The sequence below is a fragment of the Pseudophryne corroboree genome, chromosome 11 (assembly GCF_028390025.1).
Source record: "Pseudophryne corroboree isolate aPseCor3 chromosome 11, aPseCor3.hap2, whole genome shotgun sequence".
Taxonomy (NCBI): domain Eukaryota; kingdom Metazoa; phylum Chordata; class Amphibia; order Anura; family Myobatrachidae; genus Pseudophryne; species Pseudophryne corroboree.
Window position 1 is genome coordinate 116,195,406 of NC_086454.1, and position 23,476 is coordinate 116,218,881.

A 23,476-nucleotide genomic window follows, 5' to 3' on the forward strand; every position below is an offset into this window, starting at 1 on the left:
GAGGCAAGAGCCATCATGCTCATTACTGCCCTCTGAAATTGTGAAAAGACAAGGTCTGAATGAAGTGGAGGAGATTATTTTGGGCCTATATCCAGTCTCTTTCGATATTTCTGTGTTAATTCCAGTTTAAGTTTCTGTCTATGAACAACATACTGAAGTTTCAGCCTTTTTAAGCAGCGGAGCAACCAGGAACTTTATGGACATAGCCTTTGCCAGGTCCCTGGGCATACCATCAGAAAGATTCTGATCGCCTGTTACCATCTGCGACCTTGATGGTAATACCGTTTTAGATGATCAAGTAACATTTCAGAAGCCACCAGTTCATGCAGCTATTGGTGCCCTACATTCAGAGGTTCTGATTTTCTACCTGGTCCGTTGTCCTATGGCAACCTTAATCTTGATGTACCGTGGCTGAGACATCACAACCCAGTGATTAACTGGAGGACAGGCAAAATTACTTGGTGGGGAACTGAGGGCTCCACTGTCTATCACTGCCACTCTGGATCCTGTAGTCAGGCCTATATGAGTCACCACCCCAGTGCCATGCATTTCTCTATGTATTCTCCAAGAAAAAGGCAGATTCCCAACCTTCGCATCATGCTTATGATTGTGCCATAGAGCTCATGAAAGTCGTTAAGTTAACTAAAGGTAAATTATATGCTCTGCCCATTCCTGAAAAGAAGCCATGGATGAATACATTCAATAAAACCTTAGCAAAGGTTTAATTCAGCCTCCAAAATCACCAGTAGGGCAGGTTTTTTCTTTGTTGCAAAAAAAGATGGACTTTGCATAGATTACAAGGGGTCTGAATAAAATTGATCACATATCTCCATGGATTTCATCGTGGATTTAACAGTGTATAATACTGTGGTTATTCTGTGGTTGACCGTTTTAGTAAGATGTCTCATTGAATTCCAATGACCAAACTCCCCAGTGCTAAAGATCTGGCTTCATAATTTGTCCAGCATGTTTTTAGATTACATGGTTTACCACTGTATATACAGTATATCGTGTCTGATAGAGGCACCAAAATCATTGCCTGAGTTTGGAAATCTTTCTGCTCCTCTTTGGGCACTAACCCCAGTGTATCTTCTGGATATCATCCACAGTCAAATGGTCAGACAGAAGGTGTCAATCATATAAGCAGGTTATCCGCTGTTACATCTCTAAATGTAACAATGATTGGGCTGAATACTTACCCACAGTGGAAGTTGCCTATTACAATATTTACAATATATCTACTAAGGTGTCTTCTTGTGAATTCAGATGTTACTCCAGATCAAACTCATTTGTCTTTCTGAAAGATGAGCCTTTAACATTAATCGATGTTTCTCACCTCAAGGCAATCTGGAAAAAAGTACACCATGCTCTCAACAAAGTTCCTTCATCTCTAAATTATTTTGCTGACAAACATTGAAAGCCTAGTACTTTCAAAGTGATATAGCGTGGTTATCCACCCAGAATATTAAACTCTCACAGCCTACACAGAAGTTTGGACCAAGGTACATTTTGGATTAATAAATCAAATAAATTATGTTGCTTTTCACCTCGGGTTGCAGAATTTCCAATACCTTTCATTGCTTTCTCTTAAAGCCTGCATTCTTTTCTAAGAAGTTCTGTGTCTGCTGTCCTAGGAAGCCATGTGCAGTTCTGGTTTAAGGTCACCAAGAGTATGTTGCAAAAAAGATCCCGGATTTCAAGTTTGTATGGGGGCAAATCCATTTCTTGATTCACTGGAAGGGCTATGGACCTGAAGAGAACCTGGAAGATAGCTCATCTAAAGAGATCTTTCTTCAAGAAATTTCCAGATAAGCCTCGCATGAGGGCGGGGGGGGGGGGGGGGGGGAGGGGGGTTGTACTGTTAAAAGCTGCCGCTGCGGCTAATCTCCTTGGTGAGTACTGATTGTTGGGCAACTCATCATCTAGCCACAATGCTCGATGGTCCGGCTGGTTGCTAGGCAGTTACCTAGCAGCACGGGCACCTGGGCTACATGCACCACTGCAGCTGCATGGAATGACTGATTATGTGGGCCTTCCCATTCTGCCTGTACTGATTGGACCCGCTCTCTGTTATAAGGCAGTCAGTCCTGTTCCACCATGATGCTTATAGCTTATACTTTAGTGTACGTTGCTGGTCTGTGTCCTGGATTCTTATACTCTGGCACTTTTCCTATGGATACTCTGCATGCCTGTGCTTTGGATTCTCCTGCTGTGCCTGAACCTAGTCCTTGCTATTGTTATCTAACTCTTGGATTTTGCGCTGCCATTGTTTTTCTAATGTTTCTGTCTCTTACAGCCTGCTAGCACTCATATCCAGCCTTAATGTGTTTAATTGCTCTACCACACTGAGGGGGATATGTACTAAGCAGTGATAAAAGTGGAGAAGTGAGCCAGTGGAGAAGTTGCCCTTGACAACCAATCAGCTGCTCTGTATGCTTTTATAGTATGCAAATTATAAATGTTACGTCAATGCTGATTGGTTGCCAAGGGCAATGTCTCCACTGGCTTACTTCTCCACTTTTATCACTGCTTAGTACATGTCCCCCACAGTGCCCTACCTGCTGCTGCTGTGGTCTTGATCCTGCTCTGAGAGGTAAGCCAATGTGTGTACTGTTCCCCACTAGCTACCCTGTCTGCCTTTTGTTACTACTCCAGACAATTATCCAGTGGTCTCCAGCTAATTGTATGAGCCACTACTGCTTGAGGCTTAAGACCTGGTGGCATCCTAAGTACTGGTGTGTGCATAATACATTAAGGTAACAGTGGGCGGCTGTTGTAGGCGGAAAACCCTCAGAGTGGCACTAGAGGTCTCATGCAATTCTAATGGAGCTCCATAACAGTAACTTGGTATATTAACCATTTGCAGTGAAGTACAGCATGTTGTATAAATAAGAGTTACTTATTTTAGACATGCATTTGGTGAATTGTTGCCAATTTTATTTGAAAAATGTATTATTTTTTAAATTTCTTTGTCTCTCATCTTATAGTCTCTGTGCTCCTAAGGGTGTGTACACACGGTGAGATATTTTCTTGCGATTTTGACTATATAGTCAAAATCGCAAGAAAAGTTAGTGCAGATCGCAAGGTGAAAGTCACCTTGCGATCCCGATTCAATCCCGATGTGCGGTCCCACCAGGTCGGCATCGCAAGAAAAGATAGACTGTGCAGGCAAGTCAATCCTTGCTAGATCGGTGTACTATCTAGTTCATCTCACATAAGCCAAAATCTCACATAAGCCAAAATCGTAAGCACACATAGTCCATATCTCAAGAAAAGTTAGTTAAAACCTGTGCTATCTGGGCTCCGGGGAGTTCAAGGGAAATCGCAAGTAAAAATCAGGCATAGCAAGGATCTCACCGTGTGTACACACCCTTAGATTGATGATTTTCATAATACCTTTTTAAAGGCAGGTAACATGGTTCACACTGACTCACTTCGTCATACCTGAGCCCCAGTTCACCATGCTGGAAATCATGCCATTGTTTAGCAGGGGCGAAGCCATTATTTCATAAGCATGGCGCCATGACCCCCCATCATGCCTACTTCATAATGCCATGCCCCTTCTGCCTCTACTGGAAAGGGAAGCCCAAAAGTCAGCAAGTATGATGCAGGGTGATGCATACACAATGCTAAGAGGAAAATTTATTTATAAAGAACTCGGGGAAGCCATCAGTTTGTGCTACAGTCTATTTCCAAACAATTGGAAGACAATCATTCTGCAGATTGATAAATTATTTACAAATGGAGAATGCTGAAGGCAGCTGAAAATTAACCAGTAGTGGGTATTCCAGCAAATGAACCTAAAGACTGGACTATATAATGCTGCAGGAAATAACAAAACACCTAAAAGCAATATCTAGGAATCTCAATTATTAGATAAAAACTAATTAAATATGGCTTTCATGAAATGGCAATGAGGAAAAAGTCTCCAAAATAAACCCATGACAGAAGCATTTCTCAAGTGTCAGAGGTGATAATCTCTCTATGGCTTTCTTAATAAACTGATGATTATATAGAGGATTATATAATTTAAAAGCATGGCATTGAGAATAGTTTCAGGCCCTGAAACACTTCTGACACTCGTTTCGCTTATCTTAATTTTAGACTCCATGATTAAGAACTACTATAAGCTAGTTTATTATCATGCGTACCCACATACATTGTTTTAGGCTGGGCAGAAAGAGAACAAATGGTTACATTTCCTGTAGGCAACACTGTATCAAACATAATATTGAAAATACAATATTGAGACTATTCTCTGTATGGCTACTGTTGTACTTTACCAAGTGACTATTTCTGACATCTTATTGAACTATTAATGTACGATGTTTATTTATACTTTATTAAATGTACTCTTCTTATAAACTGAGTTACTACCTAAATAACCTGGGTGTGCAAATATAATTATTAAAGTAATCATTCATTGCTTAGATAATATAAAAATTATACAAATTAATATATTTCTAAACTCATAATCTTTATTAATAGTCTTCTGCACTCAGATCTGCATACTAAAATCAAACCAATATCCAATGTCAGAAATATAGTGGAGTTTGTTTTACTTACAGTAATAAACTGATTGAATTTCCACAAATGGACTATTATCCTTATAGATAATATCCTTATATTATCGTTCTCATCAAGAATTCTTGCAATACTGTATCAAGGGGCTGTTTCACTCATAATTTTACTTGTATCCACTGAATTCTTTATCTACAAGACAGCTGTATGACCGGGTGTTATTCTCTGTATGGGGGAGATGTATGAAATCTTGGAGAGGGACAAAGAGGAGATAGATAAAGAACCGTCCACAGTCCAATCAGCTTCCAGCTGCCATTTTACAGGCTGTGTTTGAAAAAATGTAAGGAGAAGAATGCTTTGTACTTTATCTCTCTACACTTTATCTCTCTCCAAACGTTGATACAGTATGCCATTCCCTATGTCTGAAAGTGGATGAAAATCTATTTTCTATTATTATACATGAGTTCAAATAAACATTACCAATACTAAATCAGTGGGCTATTATTTAATCTTAGTTATGCGTATTAATATTAAGGAAACTAACCGGATATTTTTTTAGTGGTCATACCAATCCTAATTGTTCCAGTATTATTAAATATATCCTTCCTGCCTACAAGTGGTGATATTCAAGAGACGGTCTAATTTCCCCTATATAATTACCTGTGATATAACAATATTTACGCAACTCCAATTTAATTATTTTGACAACACCGTCAGTTGAATAACACAAGAGCATAACGAGAACTTATAGGCTACGCTGAACATTCCTCAGGATGTGGCCACACAGCTGTATTATTGAACTAATATAGAATAGTAATCAGTTCCCCACCAATTTTAACCACATGATATACTATACACTGCATACACTTATAGTACAGTATATACATTTTTAAAATGTTTCTATGGCTGACTTGTTATCTATTTTTAATTGATTTATTAAAAAACATCATGTTTTACAGTACATGCCATTACAATTTCTCTGATCAGTGCACCTGTATTCTACTTGTTTCTTCTACCAGGTGTATGCTTGAGATTCATTGCAATAGCAAACTTTTTAGAAGTACTTTTGGTGCAGTTACTTCACAAGAAGTTTATATAGTAATGGACCAAAATGTGCGGGTGGGAGGGGGGACTTAGGCAGCAAATGGACTAGCATCACCAGGTCCCTATTCACCTCAAGGCCACATAGCCATCACACCCCCATCAACTGGGATAGTTCCACCATTGTGCATATAATATATACACATCTGTGTACTACAAGATTAATAAACCACTTCTGCTAAGTGGACTGATTATTGTTACATTGGGATTTTGATATGTATGGTGTCTAGTAGTGTGGACTTTCACAATATCATATATATATACTGCTGACTAACATGTAAGCCTTGGGAAGCAGGCATGCAGCTTCTTACCACATATATTTTCTCTCCAATCTTCTATAAACACATTTCTGCTCCGGCATTCGCTGGCATAGTCTGCAAGCCAGGAACACATGGCTTCCTCGCTGTTTATAGAGTTACATACATCATATATGCAGTGCTAGAATAAAAGAGGCAGAAATAAGATTATGCTGTCACAAGGAAAATATTGTAAATTATGCTGGATACAGTGGTTGGAGAATGTGTCCAGATGGATTTTTTTTGACTCTATCAGTCTGGATCAGAATTAAAGTGAAATCAGACCCATGTCTTAAAGTGATAATATTGGGCCTGATTCATGCTTGTAAGTAAAGCAAAAAAACAGAAACTTTGTGTCTGAAACAGAACCATATTGCCATGCAAGGGGAGCAAACACATACAGTATACTTCGATTTTGCTTGTGCAGAGTAAATACCGGCTGCTTTTGCATGTAGCCCACAAATGTTAGCTTTATTTTTACACTGCAATGTAGATTTCAGTTTGAACACACCCCACCCAAATCTAAATCTTTCTGAACATGTTACATCTGCCCCACCTGCAGTGCAACATGGTTTGGCCGAGTTGCTTGCTTTTTTGCTTTACTTACAAACATGAATCCATTGTACAGTGCCAATATTGCTACTAAACTAATACTCTCAGCATACACATGCACAGTAGTGTGGCCTGGCACCAACCCTGGAAGTATAGTAATCACATAAGTAAGCACTTTATTTCTAACATATCACAGGGATGTGCTCTTATCTGTTACTCCCTACCTGCATATGTTTAGTGATACATCCTTGATTTATTGTTGCCATGAAATGCAGCAATAAGAAATGTTCATTATCAGGACCAATACCCAATAATTAAAAAGTATGCCCCTTGGACTCCACTTAGCAGACATGGTGGCCGCATGTGGGTTCCATGGGAGAAATTACCAGTGAGCTCTTTCTTCACTTGGGACTCTGATCTGTCCAGAGTCTTATGACAGGACATGATATATAAGAACATGAGGGGGCTCTGGGGCATATAAACAGGCATGAGTGGGCTTTGGGGCATATATTTCAGCATGAGGTGCCCTAAGGCATACAAAGGGGCATGGGGTGCCTCTCGGGCATATATTGGAGCATTAAGATGCTCTGGGGTATAAAAAGGGGCATGCAGAGGTGATTATGGCATATAAGGTGCACAGGGCCATAACTAGGTGTGTGCAGAGGGGGCACCACACATAGTGCAGCAGGGTAGGGGGCACTCTTGGTGGCAATTGTCAATTATCTGTTTTAATTACTTTTACTTGCAGCTTCCCCCCTTTTTGAAGCCAAGCATCTCCTGACCGCTGCTGTATCCTACCCTGACCCCTTCTGCCGCTAATACCTATACAACATTGATGTACTCAACTTGAGATTTCTTTGTTATTCAGTCACACTGTCCTTTATTACATTTCAAGATGCTGACATACCTGGGATTCAAACCCATTGCCTGTGACATTGCAGTCAGACAATATCTTCATTAAGCTATCTGCCCCTGCACAGAAAGGTAGATAATTCTATGGTAGAGAATTCTAACTATTTGATGCTACCTTGTACTTTGTGAAAAAGTTATAGCATTGCAACTGAGATCTATGTAGTGTATGGCTGAAAGAGATTGGATGGGTAGCTGCACACTACATAGATCTGCTCAATTGCATAGAGCTGATCTATTTTTTTTTTTTACAAAGTACCAGTAGCTTCATAAAGTGTTCATAGTTTTTATGCAGGATCAAATAGGTCAATGAGAAAGGTGTTCAATTAGAATTCAAGAGGTTATAGGTTTGAATCAGAGATGAGCGGGCTCAGTTCTCAGAGAACCGACCCCCCGAACATCACATTCCAAGCCAGAATCTGAGTCTGGATCGGGACTTAATGCAGGACACAGAAACCAGAACAAGGCAAAATGTCATCTTCCTGCTGTTGGATTTGGATTCCATATAAGAAGCCGCGTGTCGCCATCATTTTCACTCCTGACTTGGAGAGTGAGGGAGACAGACCTCTGTCTCTCTCTGTAGGTGGTGGAGTCAGGTGGGTCAATGTGTGCTCTGTAGGGGTGCTGTTCCTGTCACTGTGGTGTCCCTGTGCTGTTAGGGGTGCTGTCCTGGCTGTCACTGGTGTCTCATGTGCTTTTAGGGGTGCTGCAGCTGTAGGGGTGTTGCTGTTCTGGCTGTCACTGTGTTGTACAGGGGAAGGGGCACTGTCCTACTGTATGCAGTGAAAATGCAGGGGTGCTGGCTGTAAAAATTCAGGGGTGCAGTGAAAATAAATGTACACTGGCCCAGTCTTGTATACTGTAAAAATACAGGGGTGCTGCTGTTAAAATAAAAGTACACTGGTCTTGAATGCTGTAAAAATACAGGGGTGCTGCTGTTAAAATTAAAGTACACTGGTACTGTATGCTGTAAAAATACAGGGGTGCTGCTGTTAAAATAAAAGTACACTGGCCCTGTCTTATATGCTGTAAAAATACAGGGGTGCTGCTGTTAAAATAAAAGTACACTGGCCCTCTTTTGTATGCTGTAAAAATACAGGGGTGCTGCTGTTAAAATAAAAGTACGCTGGCCCTGTCTTGTATTTTGTAAAAATACAGGGGTGCTGTTGTTAAAATAAAAGTACACTGGTCCTGTATGCTGTAAAAATACAGGGGCACTGTTAAAATAAAAGTACACTGGTCCTACATGCTGTAAAAATACAGGGGTGCTGCTGCTAAAATAAAAGTACACCGGCCCTGTATGCTGTAAAAATACAGGGGTGCTGCTGTTAAAATAAAAGCACACCAGTCCTGTATGCTGTAAAAATACAGGGGCGTTGCTGTTAAAGTAAAAGTACACCGGTCCTGTATGCTGTAAAAATGCAGAGGTGCTGCTGTTAAACTAAAAGTACACTGGTCCTGTATGCTGTAAAACTACAGGGGCGCTGCTGTTAAAATAAAAGTACACCGGTCCTGTATGCTGTAAAAATAAAAGGGTGCGGCTGTTAAAATAAAAGTACACTGGTCCTGTATGCTGTAAAAATACAGGGGTGCTGCTTGTAAAATAAAAGTACACTGGTCCTGTATGCAGTAAAAATACAGGGGTGCTGTCAAAATAAAAGTACACTGGCCCTGTATGCTGTAAAGATACAGGGCTGCTGTTGTTAACATAAAAGTAACTGGCCCTGTATGCTGTAAAGATTCACGGGTGCTGATAAAATAAAAGTACACTGGTCCTGTATGCTGTAAGAATACAGGGGTGCTGTGAAAATATAGGGGCACTGTAATAATAAAGGTGTGCTGTAATAATAAAGGGGTACTGTCCTGTGAAATGGAGAACAACAATTTGAAGGAAAAAATAGTGGAAGATCAGGGACCATTTCCAGTTCCTAGTACTAGTGATGAAGCTGCTGCTGCCACCAGACATGACATTTATAATGCAATTCCATCAACGTTGTCTGCTAAGGCCGATGCCCAATGTCATAGAGGGCATGTAAAATCCAAGAAGCAAAAATTAATAATCAGAATAAAAAAGAAATTAGCTGATGAGAAATGTAAAATTGGCAATATGCTATTCACGACAAGAAGTGGCAAGGAAAGGATAAGGCATTGGCCTGTGTTCATGACTGATGGCTCAGCTTCTCATGAGAATTGAAGCCCTCCTCCCTCTCGAAAAATAAGAAAAAAATTAAGCTTGTTAAAGCACAGGAAAAAACAGTGCGTTCAGAGATATCACAAATCCCCAAGGAGAGTCCAAGTGTGTCTGAGGTTGCGATGTCTAGGCTGACCTTCCCAAGACTGTATGGAAAGAGGAGGCTCCTACCACCTTCTGCACGCCCACTGCAAGTACTGGAAGGAGCACCGCCAGTCCAGTTGCTGATATTGAGATTAAGCATGTCACTGTAGACATACACCAGGATGAGGAGGATATTGGTATAGCTGGCGCTGAGAAGGAAGTTGACGATGAGGATTCTGATGGTTATGTGCTTTGTTTGAATAAGGCACCAGTGGAGATAGTTGTTGTCCATGGGATGAAAAAGCCCATTGTCATGCCTGGGCAAAATACACAAAAAAAAAACCCACTTCTTCGGTGTGGAATTATTTCTCCACATATTCGGACAACTGGTGTCAAGCCATGTGTTGCCTTTGTTAATCCATAATAAGTAGGGGTAGGGACGATAACCACCTTCGAACATCCTCCCTTATACGTCACCTGCAGCGCATTCTCATCAGAAGTAATTGTCAAGTTCAAAAACTTTGGGTAAGAGCGTAAGCAGTCCACTGACACCTAAATCCTGTCTTCCTGTTGTACCCAAGCTCCTGCAATTCATACCACCAACTCCCTCAATGTCAATTTCCTCCTCAGTCAGGAATGTAAGTAGTCCTGCAGGCCATGTCACTGGCATGACTGATGAGTCCTCTCCTATCCGGGATTCCTCCTGAAGATCCTTGAGTGGTACGCCTACTGCAGCTTCCACCGCTGTTGTTGCTGCTGGGAGTCGATCATCATCCCAGAGGGGAAGTCGTAAGACCAATTGTACTACTTCAACTAAGCAATTGACTATCCAACAGTCCTTTGCAAGGAAGATGAAATATTTCAGCAGTCACCCTGTTGCAAAGCAGATTACTGAGGCCATGACAACTATGCTGGTTTTAGACGTGCGTCCAGTACCCACAATTGGTGCAGTGGGATTTAGACAGCTGATGGACGTACTGTGTCCCCGGTACCAAACCCCGTCAAGATTCCAGTTCACTAGGCAAGCGATTCCTGGATTGTACAGGGACATTAAGAAAAGTGTCCTCAGTGTCCTGAAAAATGCAGTTGTACCCACTGTCTACTTAACCACGGACATGTAGACAAGTGGAGCAGGGCAAACTATGGACTACATGACTGTGACAGCCCACTGGGTAGATGAATTGCCTTCCGCATCAAGAACAGCAGTGGCACCAGTAGCAGTATTTCACAAATGCCAACTTGTTGCTAAGCAGGCTACGCTGTGCATGACTGGTTTCTGAAAGAGGAACACCGCTGACAACCTCTTATGGAAACTGAGGGACATCATCACACAATGGCTTATCCCACTTAGACTCTCCTGGGGATTTGTGATATCTGACAATGCCACCAATATTGTGCGTGCATTACATCTGGGCAAATTCCAGCATGTCCCATGTTTTGCACATACAATTAATTTGGTGGTGAAGATTTTTTTTAAAAATGATAGGGGCATGCAGGAGATGATGTCAGTAGCCTGAAAAATTGCAGGCCACTTTTGACATTCAGCGACTGCGTGCCGAAGACTGGAGCACCAGCAAACACTCCTGAACCAAGAGGTGGTAACTAGGTGGAATTCAACACTCTATATGCTTCAGAGGATGGAGGAGCAGCAAAAGGCCATTCAAACCTATATAGATGGAGCCTTTCTTATCTATGCCTACCTAGTCGCAGGCGTGCACTCCCAGCGTGACTAGGCGATCCATCCACCTAGTCACGCCGGGAGTGCACAGAGCCGCTTCCCATTGTAAGCGTCTCTGTCTGGGCACGCGCTTCCGCCCAGACGGAGACGCTCACCGTGACTAGGTGCGCCCAGGCGGGCGCGCCTAGACACAAATGGAGCCACGACTAGCCATGACTCTATCTGTACATCCACCTACGATATAGGCAAAGGAGGAAGAATGCACCTGACTCAAGTGCAGTGGAGAATGATTTCCGTGTTGTGCAAAGATCTCCAACCCTTCAAACTTGCCACACGTGAAGTCAGTTCAGTCACTGCCAGCTTGAGTCAGGTCATTTCTCTCAACAGGCTTCTGCAGAAGCAGCTGGAGAAATTGAAGGAGGAGATAAGATGGAGCGATTCTGCTAAGTATGTGGGACTTGTGGATGGAGCCCTTCATTCGCTTTGCCAGGATTCTAGAGTGGTCAATCTGTTGAAATCAGAGCACTACATTTTGGCTACCGTGCTCGATCCTAGGTTTAAAGCCTATGTTGTATCTCTCTTTCCAGCAGACACAAGTCTGCAAAGGTTCAAAGACTTGCTGGTGAGAAAATTGTCAACTCAAGTGGAACATGACCTGTCAACAGCTCCTTCATTTTCTCCCGCAACTGGGGCTGCGAGGAAAAGGATAACATTTCCTAGCCGACCCACAGGTGGTGATGCAGGGCAGTCAGGAGCAAGTGTTGACATCTGGTCCGGACTGAAGGAGCTGCCATCAATTATTGACATGTCTACTGTCACTGCATTTGATGCTGTAACCATTGAAAGAATGGTGGAGGATTATATCGGTCACAGCATCCAAGTAGGCATGTCAGACAGGAAAAAGAGACAATTTGGAGGCCCTTGCACAAACTGGCTTTATTTTACCTAAGTTGCCCCCCCCCCCCCTCCTTCCTCCAGTGTGTATTCTGAAAGAGTGTATAGTGCAGCCGGTAACCTTGTCAGCGATCGACGTAGGAGGTTACTTCCACAAAATGTGGAGAAGATGATGTTCATCAAAATGATTTATTAATTCCTCCAGGAAGACCTTCACCAGCAATTGCCTCCAGAAGGTACACAGGGACCTGTGATGTTGGATTCCAGTGAGGATGAATTAATACTCTGTGAGGATGAGGATCTACACACTGAAAGGGGTGAGGAATCGGAAGATGAGGACGACATCTTGCCTCTTTTGAGCCAGTTTGTGCAAGGAGAGATTAATTGCTTCTTTTTTTTGTGGGGCCCCAAACAAACCAATCATTTCAGTCACAGTCATGTGGCAGACCCTGTCGCTGAAAAAGTTAAAGTGTGCATGTCCTGTTTATACAACATAAGGGTGGGTGGGAGTGCCCAAGGACAATTCCATCTTGCACCTCTTTTTTTTCTTTGCATTATGTGCTCTTTGGGGCCTAGTTTTTTTAAACTGCCATCCTGTCTGCCACTGCAGTGCCACTCCTAGATGGGCCAGGTGTTTGTGCCGCCAACTTGTGTCTCTTAGCTTAGTCATCCAGCTACCTCGGTGCAACCTTTTGGCCTAATAACAATATTGTGAGGTGTGAGATGTTCAGAATAGAATGGAAATGAGTAGAAATGAATGTTACTGAGGTTAATATTACCGTAATATCAAAATTACCCCCAAATTCTGTGATTTTAGCTATTTTATGTTTTTTTCAAAAAACATCCAGACCCAAAACCAAATCCCGAAAGGGTGGTTTTGGCAAAACCAATTCAGATCCAAAACCAAATCTGGAGATCCAGATGAAAAACCAAAACACAAAACCCAAAAAGTATCCACCACACATCTTTAGTTTGAACCCTGGGTATGGCAGTATATTGAAATGTGTTATTTAATAAAGGGAATTTTATGTGGGAAGGGGCATCATAGCATGGTCTTTCTCTGGGATCAATCTTGTCATGCGGCAGCCATTTTAGGTGGGACATTTAGAAGATTGCCAGTCCGCATGTCAGCATCAGTGCCCCGCAGCCCTGTGCCTCCAAGCCTTCACAGTGTCTGCAGGGGAATAGTTATGCCACTGTAATGACAGCTGCACTCACAAGCAAGGCTCTGAGAGCAGTGCAGTCATGTAAATGCAGCAGACACAGAATTCAAGTAAATGTTAACATGGATATCTGATCCCCGATACACCCTACCACCCAGTGGCAGGTTCTCCTTCTCTCTGCCTCCTCCCATGTCAACTAACTTGGGTGTAAGTTTAGGTGGGGAGGTGAGGAGGAGATCCTGCTGTCTTGTAAAGGTGGGTGTAGTAGTTTGCCAAAAAAACATGGAATTATGACAGTGGGTGGGGAGGATGATATCTTTACAGATCAGATTACAGTTTTCTGTATTATTTTGTGAATGTACAAACACTTTGTTTAATGCACAAAGTTATTAAAACTATTGGCTAAAATTACCCTCAGGCTGTGTGTATAAGGTGTATATGAAACATAAATGCATTCTGTGCTTAGACTTAGGTCCCATCGCCATGATATCTCATTATGGCATGCAATTATTCCAAAATACGGAAAAATACGATATACCATCATTGCTTGTGGCAGCCCTGGTTACACCACTGCACACTCTCACACCAGGAGCAAAATTACTGTGGTACTGTAGTTTTTTTTTTGTAAGTTGGATATCAGAAGCGCACATACCTGTTCTAATCCAAAATTGGGCATGAGGTCCGCTCGGGCTGTTTGCAGTAGAAAACTTGCACATAATTGGATATATCCCATGGTATTATTATGATTAGGAATAAGTTATCACCTCCTCTGGCTTACTTGAGATCTCTCTAGTCATCAGGCCACGACTGCTGTCATATTAACTAAAACTTAGCCTATGATTGGTTAGCAGTATGCTTCATGTACATGGGGTCCCACTCCCTTATAAAACTTTGCTACCTACAGAATGTCCCATACAAAAACAAAGGTGTTGGATTTTAGGAAGGCTGATTTTGTAGGGATGGGAAAATGTGTAAGCAATTCTTTGGCAGAGTGGAGGAACTTGGAAACAGTGCAGGAGAGGTGGGAAACATTCAAATGTGCAATATTGAAGGCAACAGACCTTTGTATCAAAACTGTTAGGAAAAACACAAGGAAAAGGAAGCCAGTGTGGTTTGCAAAAGAAGTAGCAAATATTGTGAGAGCAAAAAAGATGGCTTTTAGGAAATATAAGCAGACACAAAATAATGAAGACAAAAAGATATATCTTGTTAGACAGAAGGAGACAAAGAAGGTAATCAGATGTGCAAAGGCACAAGCTGAGGAGAAAATGGCCCAGTCAGTGGGTAAAGGAGGCAAAACTTTTTTTTAGGTATATAAGCGAAAAGAGAAAAACAAAAGGCGGAATTATAAAACTAAAGACGGACACTGGAAGTCTTGTTGAAGGAGACAATTTAATAGCAGATCATCTTAATGATTATTTTTGCTCAGTATTTACTACTGAAAGAGAGGGGAAGGGGCCACAGTTAAGTTGCAGGGATATTCAGGAAAATGAAACAAGTACATTTACAGAGGAGAAGGTCCTAACAGAACTCTCAAAGCTGAAAGTGGACAAATCTATGGGGCCAGATGGGATACATCCAAGGATATTAAAAGAACTTAAAGAGGTGCTGGTAGCACCATTGACAGAATTATTCAACCAGTCATTAGCTACAGGAGAAATTCCAGGGGACTGGAAAAGAGCAAATGTAGTCCCACTGCACAAAAGTGGAAGCAAGGAAGAGGCAAACAACTACAGACCAGTGAGTCTTACATCAGTAGTAGGGAAATTGATGGAAACACTCTTAAAAGAAAGAGTTGTAGATTATCTCAAATCCGGCAATTTACTGGATCCCAAACAGCATGGATTCACTGGGGGGAGATCATGTCAAACAAATCTTATTGACTTTTTTGATTGTGTGACTAAAGTGATGGATAAAGGTGGAGCCATGGATATAGCTTATCTAGACTTTAGTAAGGCTTTTGACACAGTTCCACATCGCAGACTGCTAAATAAACTTGAAAGTTTGGGATTGGATATTAGGATTATTGAATGGATAAAATCTTGGTTGAAGGATAGAAAACAGAGAGTTGTGGTAAATGGAGTGCATTCACAGGAGGGAAATGTTACCAGTGGAGTACCCCAGGGATCTGTACTTGGACCAGTGCTTTTTAATATCTTTATTGGTGACATTGCAAATGGCATTAAAGGGAAAGTATGCCTTTTTGCAGATGACACAAAGGTATGCAACAGGGTAGACACACCAGGTGGGGTAAAACAAATGATTGAGGATCTAGGTAGACTAGAGGAATGGTCAAGAGTCTGGCAATTACAGTTTAATGCCAAAAAATGCAAAATCATGCACTTGGGTCTCAAAAATCCTAAAGCTAAATACAGTATTAATGGCACTATACTGGAAACTACTGAGGAGGAAAGGGATCTAGGAGTCACTATTTCAGATGACTTAAAAGCAGGTAAGCAATGTAACAAGGCAATGAGGAAGGCTAGTCAGATGCTTGGCTGCATTGGGAGAGGAATCAGCAGCAGAAAGAAAGAAGTAATAATGCCACTGTATAGGTCATTAGTACGGCCTCATCTAGAATACTGTATTCAGTTCTGGAGGCCATATCTTCAAAAGGATATTAATACATTAGAAACTGTACAAAGGAGGGCAACTAAAATGGTGCATGGCCTACATCACAAAACATACCCAGAAAGACTAAGAAATCTCAATATGTATAGTTTGGAGCAGAGAAGGGAAAGGGGGGACATGATAGAAACTTTCAAATATATGAAGGGTTTTAACAAAGTCCAGGAGGGAAACATTCTCCAAATGAAGAGAAGCAATAGGACACGAGGACATGCACTGAGACTGGAGGGGGGGAGGTTCAGGGGAAATTTGCGGAAAAATTATTTCACAGAAAGGGTAGTGGACAAGTGGAATAGCCTCCCATCTGAGGTGGTAGAGGCTAAGACAGTAGAGCAATTTAAACATGCATGGGATAGACATAAGGATATCCTTACAAAGAAATAAGGATCAAATAAGGTTAGTGATAAAAAATAATATAAAATAAAAAAATAAAAAAAATAAGGGGCAGACTAGATGGGCCAAGTGGTTCTTATCTGCCGACAAATTCTATGTTTCTATGTTTAATGTTGCACACAAATTTACATACACATACAAAGAGTAAGATGGTGAGGAATCAGGATAGAGGGGATGTAGGGATGACAGTATATTAGAAAGAGGTACTGTAAAACGAGGTTTCAATAGATTCTTTATTAACCACTGACCTGATGCGGTTGCATGGGGGTATCCGGATGATAGGTCAAAAGGTCAACAGTCAATAAGTTGACGCCAAATGTCATTGATAGGCATATGGTCGACATAATCAGTAGGTGGATAGGTTCAAATGGTCGACGTGACAATGGTCGACACCTCACATGGTCGACATGAGTTTCTTTGGAATTCTTAATTTGTTCAACTTTTTCATACTTTATCATCCATGTGGACTACAATTGGGAATAGTAACTTGTGCCGAGTGCAGCGGTAGCAGAGCAAGGCACTTTGTCTGAAGCATGGCGAGCGAAGCGAGTATTACGACAGGGTGCAGTACACTAATTGGGGTTCCAAATTCTGGAAAGTAAAATTTGACACCAAAAAAACATAAAAACTCATATCAACCTTTTCATGTGTTGACCATTTCCGTGTCATCATTTTGGGCCATGTCGACCTTTTGACTCAGTTGAGCTTGTGCCTTTTGACCATTTTGTGTTGACATAGAAACTGTCGACCTTTGAATTATCAGTCTATTATACCATAGCCTTGCATGGGATGTTACTGCAGCCATATGGGTTTTCAGTGACGCAGTCGCATCCAATGTAACCATGCCATCCACACTGCGTGGGAATGGGTCGTTGAGTTGACCCCACTTAGGTCGACAGTCATTGGGTCGACCACTGAAGGTCGACAGTTGCACTAGGTTGGCAGGCACTAGGTCGACATGGGCGCTAGGTCGACATGTGCCAGGTCGACAGGTAAAAAGGTTGACATGAGTTTTTTAACTTTTCCACTTCGGGCACGGTGCCTCGCTTCGCTCGACACAGGTTACCATTCCAGTCGTAGTCCACGTGGACCGTTAAGAATGAAAAAATCCAAAAGAGTGAAAAAATAGTGAAAACACATGTCGACTTTTTAACCTGTCGACCTAGTACATGTCAACCTAACGCCCATGTTGACATATTGCCTGTCGACCTAACAGCATTGTCGACCTTCAGTGGTCTACCTAATGAGTGTCGACCTAAGTTGTGTCGACCCAACGACCGTATCCCCACTGTGTTCCCCAGCAAATAATTCATTAGATAACTGTTCTGCGCAAGAGCAGAAATAATTTCTTCCTGCAGGCCCAGCCACCAGGCAGTGATGTGGTAGTCCCTGACCGACAACATCACTGCTGATTATGTGATGAAGAATGCCAAGATCAACTGCCGGCCTGATGATCAGTCCCCCATGAGACATGATACATGATACATGATTCCCCCTAGACATATTTTTTTTTCACTAAATTATTTCAGTACCTCTATACATAGAGAATCTTCACTTACATAAAATGAAGAATTCTTGTTGTTTTTTAAGAAAAAATTGCAAATGTGGTTTATTAGAAAAAGTAAATGTTATAGGTTTATGCCAAGAGAGGTGTGTTGGTATTGTGTTGCATTTTGCATTTACAGACAAAAGCAATATTTAATACATTTACGTTTCTTTTCAGCCACCTAAAAATAAACCAGGTACAATTCTGTGTTTCTTACCTTGCTGTAAAGTGTTGGATTCAGTTCTGAGTGGCAAGCAGCGAAGACATCAGTGGTGTTTATCAGACGAGAACACCAGTGTTTGGCATATTCCGCTGAAAATATGATAGCATCATGTCAATAATCTTTATAATCTTTGAACATTTATTATACGACATATCCTGTTATATACTTTTGTTTAAATACTGAACCTGAACTATGGCTATGACTGAAGTATCGCATTTCTCTGTGGCTACCAAGGCTTCATCTGTAGACTGGTGTTAGACTCACGAAAGGAGTCTGCACTTAAAGGACTTCTGTCCAATCATAAAGAGAAGATCTCTAAGTGATTCATCAATAGCATACCTCCCAATCGTTCCGAATTCAGTGGGACAGTCCCAGTTTTCGGCAACTGTCCCGCTGTCCCACCCAAGAAACCATACCAAATGGCCTACCAAGATTCAGGTGAAGGCACTGCCAGAAACCGAGAGAGCTGAGAGAAATACCAGTTACATACTCACCACCACAACACAGCACTGTAGGTTGTGTATGAAAGGTGTGTTATATGTATGTGCGCACTAAGCACATGGTCGGGACAGTTGGGAGGTATGTATATACTGTATTATGTATTATTTAAATGCACAGTCTGTAACCTGAGAGGGGATTGACCCTTAGGCAATGGGACCCACCTGGTGGGTCCCATTGCCTAAGGGTCAATCCCCTCTCAGGTTACAGACTGTGCATTTAAATAATACATAATACAGTATATACATCCCAACTGTCCCGATTTTCATGGGACAGTGCCGTTTTTGTGGGACTTTCCCACCTGCAGGCCATAGTGTCCCTTGGTGGTGCCAGTTGGGAGGCTTCTGTCACTTGCTGCTCTGCTGTAGAGCAGCGGTGAATAGAGGCTGTGCGCACAGCATCTTCACAGGAGACAGAGAGACTGGAGGCATGCCAGTAGATCATAGGGTGCTGGGCATACACCCTCGGTGACAGAAAATGGGGGGCAGGTGGTCGCGACATTCCCATGAAGCCACACCCCATTTATCATAGCCATGCCCCCTTTTCAGACAGGCTCAGCTTTGCCGCATATAGGAGTCTCGAGTCTACAATATTGAAAGCTGGGAGATATGTATATATGTTACATTTTACTGCACATGACTATGATGTGTTTTTTACAGTGTATTGCTGTTAATAATCTGGTACATTATCATGCATGCACAAGCAGTAAACCAACACAATTTTTTGCAGTGCCTATGTATAATGAATAATAATAAAAGACAATATTGTTTTGGACCTAAACTGTATTGTCCAAAAAGCTGGATACAGTACTTGCTGTACGTTCTCCCCTATATAGGAGTTGTGTAATGCTCCTAATAAAGATGCCTAAAAGAAAAAGAAATTAATAGAGGCGCTCATATAATCATATGCACTGTATCTCAGATACAACAGCCAAGGAGTCTGATTAATAAATTAAAATATGCTTTATTAAACCAAGCTCTTGCTTGTTTTTAGTTAAACTCTTTATATATCAACATTCTTATATTAATTTATGATAATTATGAACTACAACACTCACTTTACTTCAATAATATATGCCAAAGAAAAAGTTAAAAACAGCTAAAAAACCAAGTCCATATATCAATGTATTGTTCAATAACAATAGGCTTATTGGACCTTACTAGGCGTCCCCGGAATTTAATTAAATTTGGCTTTGTGAGCTGCTCTTAGTGAAACAATTGTTACTGCTCGCTATCATCAGTAGCTTATAATTACCGGATTCAGGTGGATACCGACGTTTTGCTGCAAAAGGCAAGGCTTTAGCTAGCGGTGTGCCAGTGGTGCCTGGCATACAGCACATATGCACTGTGGGTGCAAGACCATCAGCAGCACCCGCTGGGCCGCATTGCCACCACATTGTGAGGTTCGCCCAGCCGTCCACAGTCACCACTCAGCTGAGCTGCAGTGCATTACCCGGCAGCATATGTAGCCGGGCAGCACTGCAGCTGTTCCTGCTCTCCCCCCACCCCACCCCCCCATTTTGTGGGAGAGATAATGTCTCTCCTAGACCACCCCCAGCCTACCAACAGTGCCCTGCACTGTGAAAAGCCGCAGCATGGAGTATGAAGGATAAGAGGAGTGGACTGCTGGCTGGTCAAAGGTAAATATGACACACACACACACACACACACACACACACACACACACACACACACACACACACACACTCTCCTGCCATAATGTGTAAAAAGGATGACTCTGCTGCCATAATGTATTAAAAGGGGGACTCTGCTGCTGTAATGTGTCAAAAGGGGGACTCTGCCTGCCATAATGTGTCAAAAGGGGGACTCTGCCTGCCATAATGTGTCAAAAGGGGGACTCTGCCTGACATAATGTGTCAAAAGGGGTACTCTGCCTGCCATAATGTGTCAAATGGGGGACTCTGCCTGCCATAATGTGTCAAATGGGGGACTCTGCCTGCCATAATGTATAGAAAAGGGGATTCTACTACCATAATGTATAAACAGGCAGCTCTGCCCAGTGTAATGTGTAAAAAGGGGACTCTGCCTGGTGTAATGTATAAAAATGGGGCTCTGTCTGGCGTAATGTGTAAAAAGGGGACTCTGGGGCAGATGTAATGTATTAAGCCTGGAGATGGCATAAGGAAGTGATAAACCAGTGATAAGTGCAAGGTGATAAACGCACCAGCCAATGAGCTCCTAACTGTTAATTTACAGATTGGAGCTGATTGGCTGGTGCATTTATCACCTTGCAGTTATCTCTGGTTTATCACTTCCTTATGCCTTCTCCAGGTTAATATATCTGCCCCAATATCTGGAGTAATATGTATAAGGAGCTCTACCTGGTGTAATGTGTATAAGGAGCTCTACCTGGTGTAATGTGTGTAAGTGGCTCCACATGGTGTAATGTGTATAAGTGGCACTCCTGTATGGAGTAATATGAATAAAGGAGGTTACTGTGCGATGTAATATGTATTGGTATTATTTTATGACCATGACCCTTCCCCATAAAGCCATGCCCCTATATTTTTTAAGTGCGCCTTTGGCGCGCAATGTCCCGATTTTAAACATGGGGGGGCATCAATTCTTTTTCTGGCACAGGGCACCAAAATCTCTAGTTACGGCACTGTATAAAAGGGCCAGATCATGCATTCACTAATGGTGGCATTCAGATGATATATCGCACCCAATCTCCTTTCTAAAAATGGATCTCCATTATCGCGCATATCATGCCCATAGTAATCAGGTTTAGCTGCGTAAAGGGCTGGGTGCCTCGCTACCCTGGGGGTAGCGAGCTGGAGTGATGATGCCACTCCCATCAGCAGAAACAGAACAGGTGTGGAAGGGGGTGGAAAATATTGAATACCGCCCTAACCGTCCAGGTTTTTGTGATATCCAGAATTGAGCACAGAGGTTAAATAATAAAAATTGAGGTACTAAGGTACTGAGAGGGCTATTCAGAGTTGTTAGCAAACCAAAAGAGTTAGCATTTTGGCAAAACCATGTTGCACTGCAGGTGGGGCAGAAGCAACATGTGCAGAGAGAGTTAGATTTGGGTGCGGTGTGTTTAAACTGAAATCTAAATTTCAGTGTAAAAATAAAGCAGCCAGTATTTACCATGCACAGAAACAATATAACTCACCCAAATCTAAATGTTATAGATTAAACATAGGAACATATAAAAAAAGATGAATCAACTGACGGAAGATTTTAGATAAAATATTGGTGGAAGAACGTTAAATGGCCTTATTGGCTATGCTGGCTTAACCCTGGTTTTAAGGATGGGGAGGCTGATTTAGTGGGATTTTGTTATTTATTTGACATACATTCAAAATTATGTTGTCCCGGGAGTAGCAGCCAGCTGCAGCTCCTAGATGGAGGAGGGCTGTCACTGGCCGTGCTGCCTGCTCCCGCTACTGGCCAGGTCCTGACACCTGCGCTAAGTAGTTGACAGGGGCGGGGACTGGTTCAAATCCCCAGCTGCAGCCCATAGAAACTGGCTAAGGGCTGAAAGCAGGGAGTGGCTACCTACAGGAAGTCAGCTCTCTGCTAATCACAGTCTGGTCTTCCCTGTGGGTGACTGGCAAGCAGGATTTCCAATAGGAAGCCACTGCCAGTCACAGTGTAGCCAGTGCTATATCACAGACTGCATCTGGCTTACTGAGCTGAGGTGGCAGATTTTACTGGGAGGCGCGGGGTGGGGGTGGGGGGGGGGGGGGTCTATAGCTAAAATACTGCCACTGGTAACAGCACATGATCAGAATGAGGATGGAACTATGGCATACATGGCTGCCTTTCAGCTGTTCAGGTGTCCTCTCTGGGCGGGGTAGTCACATGGGAGTTGCGGGGGGGGGGGGAGGGAGGGTTATAGTCAAGTAAGCGGATTGGGAGCATGATACCATGATTGCATGGGCCTACCTCCCACTACATAATGCCCCCATTACCAGAATTGTAAAGAGGCAGCAGGGCCATGATAATAGGATTCAGTGCTAATCACGTCATCTAGCCATCAAAACCACCCACTTCCCAAGGAGGGGGGCCTTTGGGAGACTTGCCTTTTTTTCCAAACATCTGCGAGAGTCACCCAAGAATTGGGAACCTACTGGATATTCCAAGTGAGTAATCAAGTATGAATCGTGGTAGTTACTGTAACTCTTTCATGACATTACTTATTACAAAAGGAATAAAGTAATGTGTATTTCCACTGCATCCCTCTATAGTATTTGACCACCATAAAGAAACACAGATAGTAAATGCTAACCGCTTTCTATTTAACTTATAAACCACAATATTACTGACTATACCTCTGCTACTGCTTTTGATACATGGGTTATCAAAGACATCGCTCGCATCAGTGCATGAAGTTGCTATCTTCCAGGAGTTGCCGTAAGCTGCCGCTGATTCCTCCACCACCCCACTTATGGTCTTCAGGTCATCAGCTTCAATCCCATTAAAGTTTCCACAAAGGCCTTCAATTAAAAAAAATGCTTCATTATTGCTGTTACCTTAAACCCACAAAGAACTTCTGTATTGTATTTATCATCAGTCTGAATGCAGCAAAAGTACATCAGTCACATTTGTGATACACAGTATCAGAATACCATATTGTGCTGGATAAACAGGAAGCCTCTAATAAAAAAAATAAAAAATAAAAGAGTTAATAAACAAAATTGCAATTTCAAACAAGTGCCGTTGTACCTGTAAGTCATTGTCGGTGACAATTAAGGCTGTCCTTTAACACACAGCATTGCAATAACAACATAGGTCCATTGAGAGGTCTGTGTCATCAGCTACAGTATG

The 23,476-nt window shown here is 42.2% G+C and overlaps 1 protein-coding gene across 1 annotated transcript in view; it reads right to left on the minus strand.

Annotated features, from left to right (window-relative positions):
* The window catches only part of LOC134968667 (mucin-5B-like), a 163,765-nt gene that overhangs the window by 65,232 nt on the left and 75,057 nt on the right, over positions 1–23,476 (minus strand). Inside the window, exons 12-14 of the mRNA XM_063944188.1 lie at positions 22,981–23,145; positions 18,174–18,268; positions 5,934–6,060 (exon numbers count right to left, since the gene is read on the minus strand). Coding sequence (XP_063800258.1) covers positions 5,934–6,060; positions 18,174–18,268; positions 22,981–23,145 — 387 coding nt within the window. The remainder of the gene's footprint in view (positions 1–5,933; positions 6,061–18,173; positions 18,269–22,980; positions 23,146–23,476) is intronic.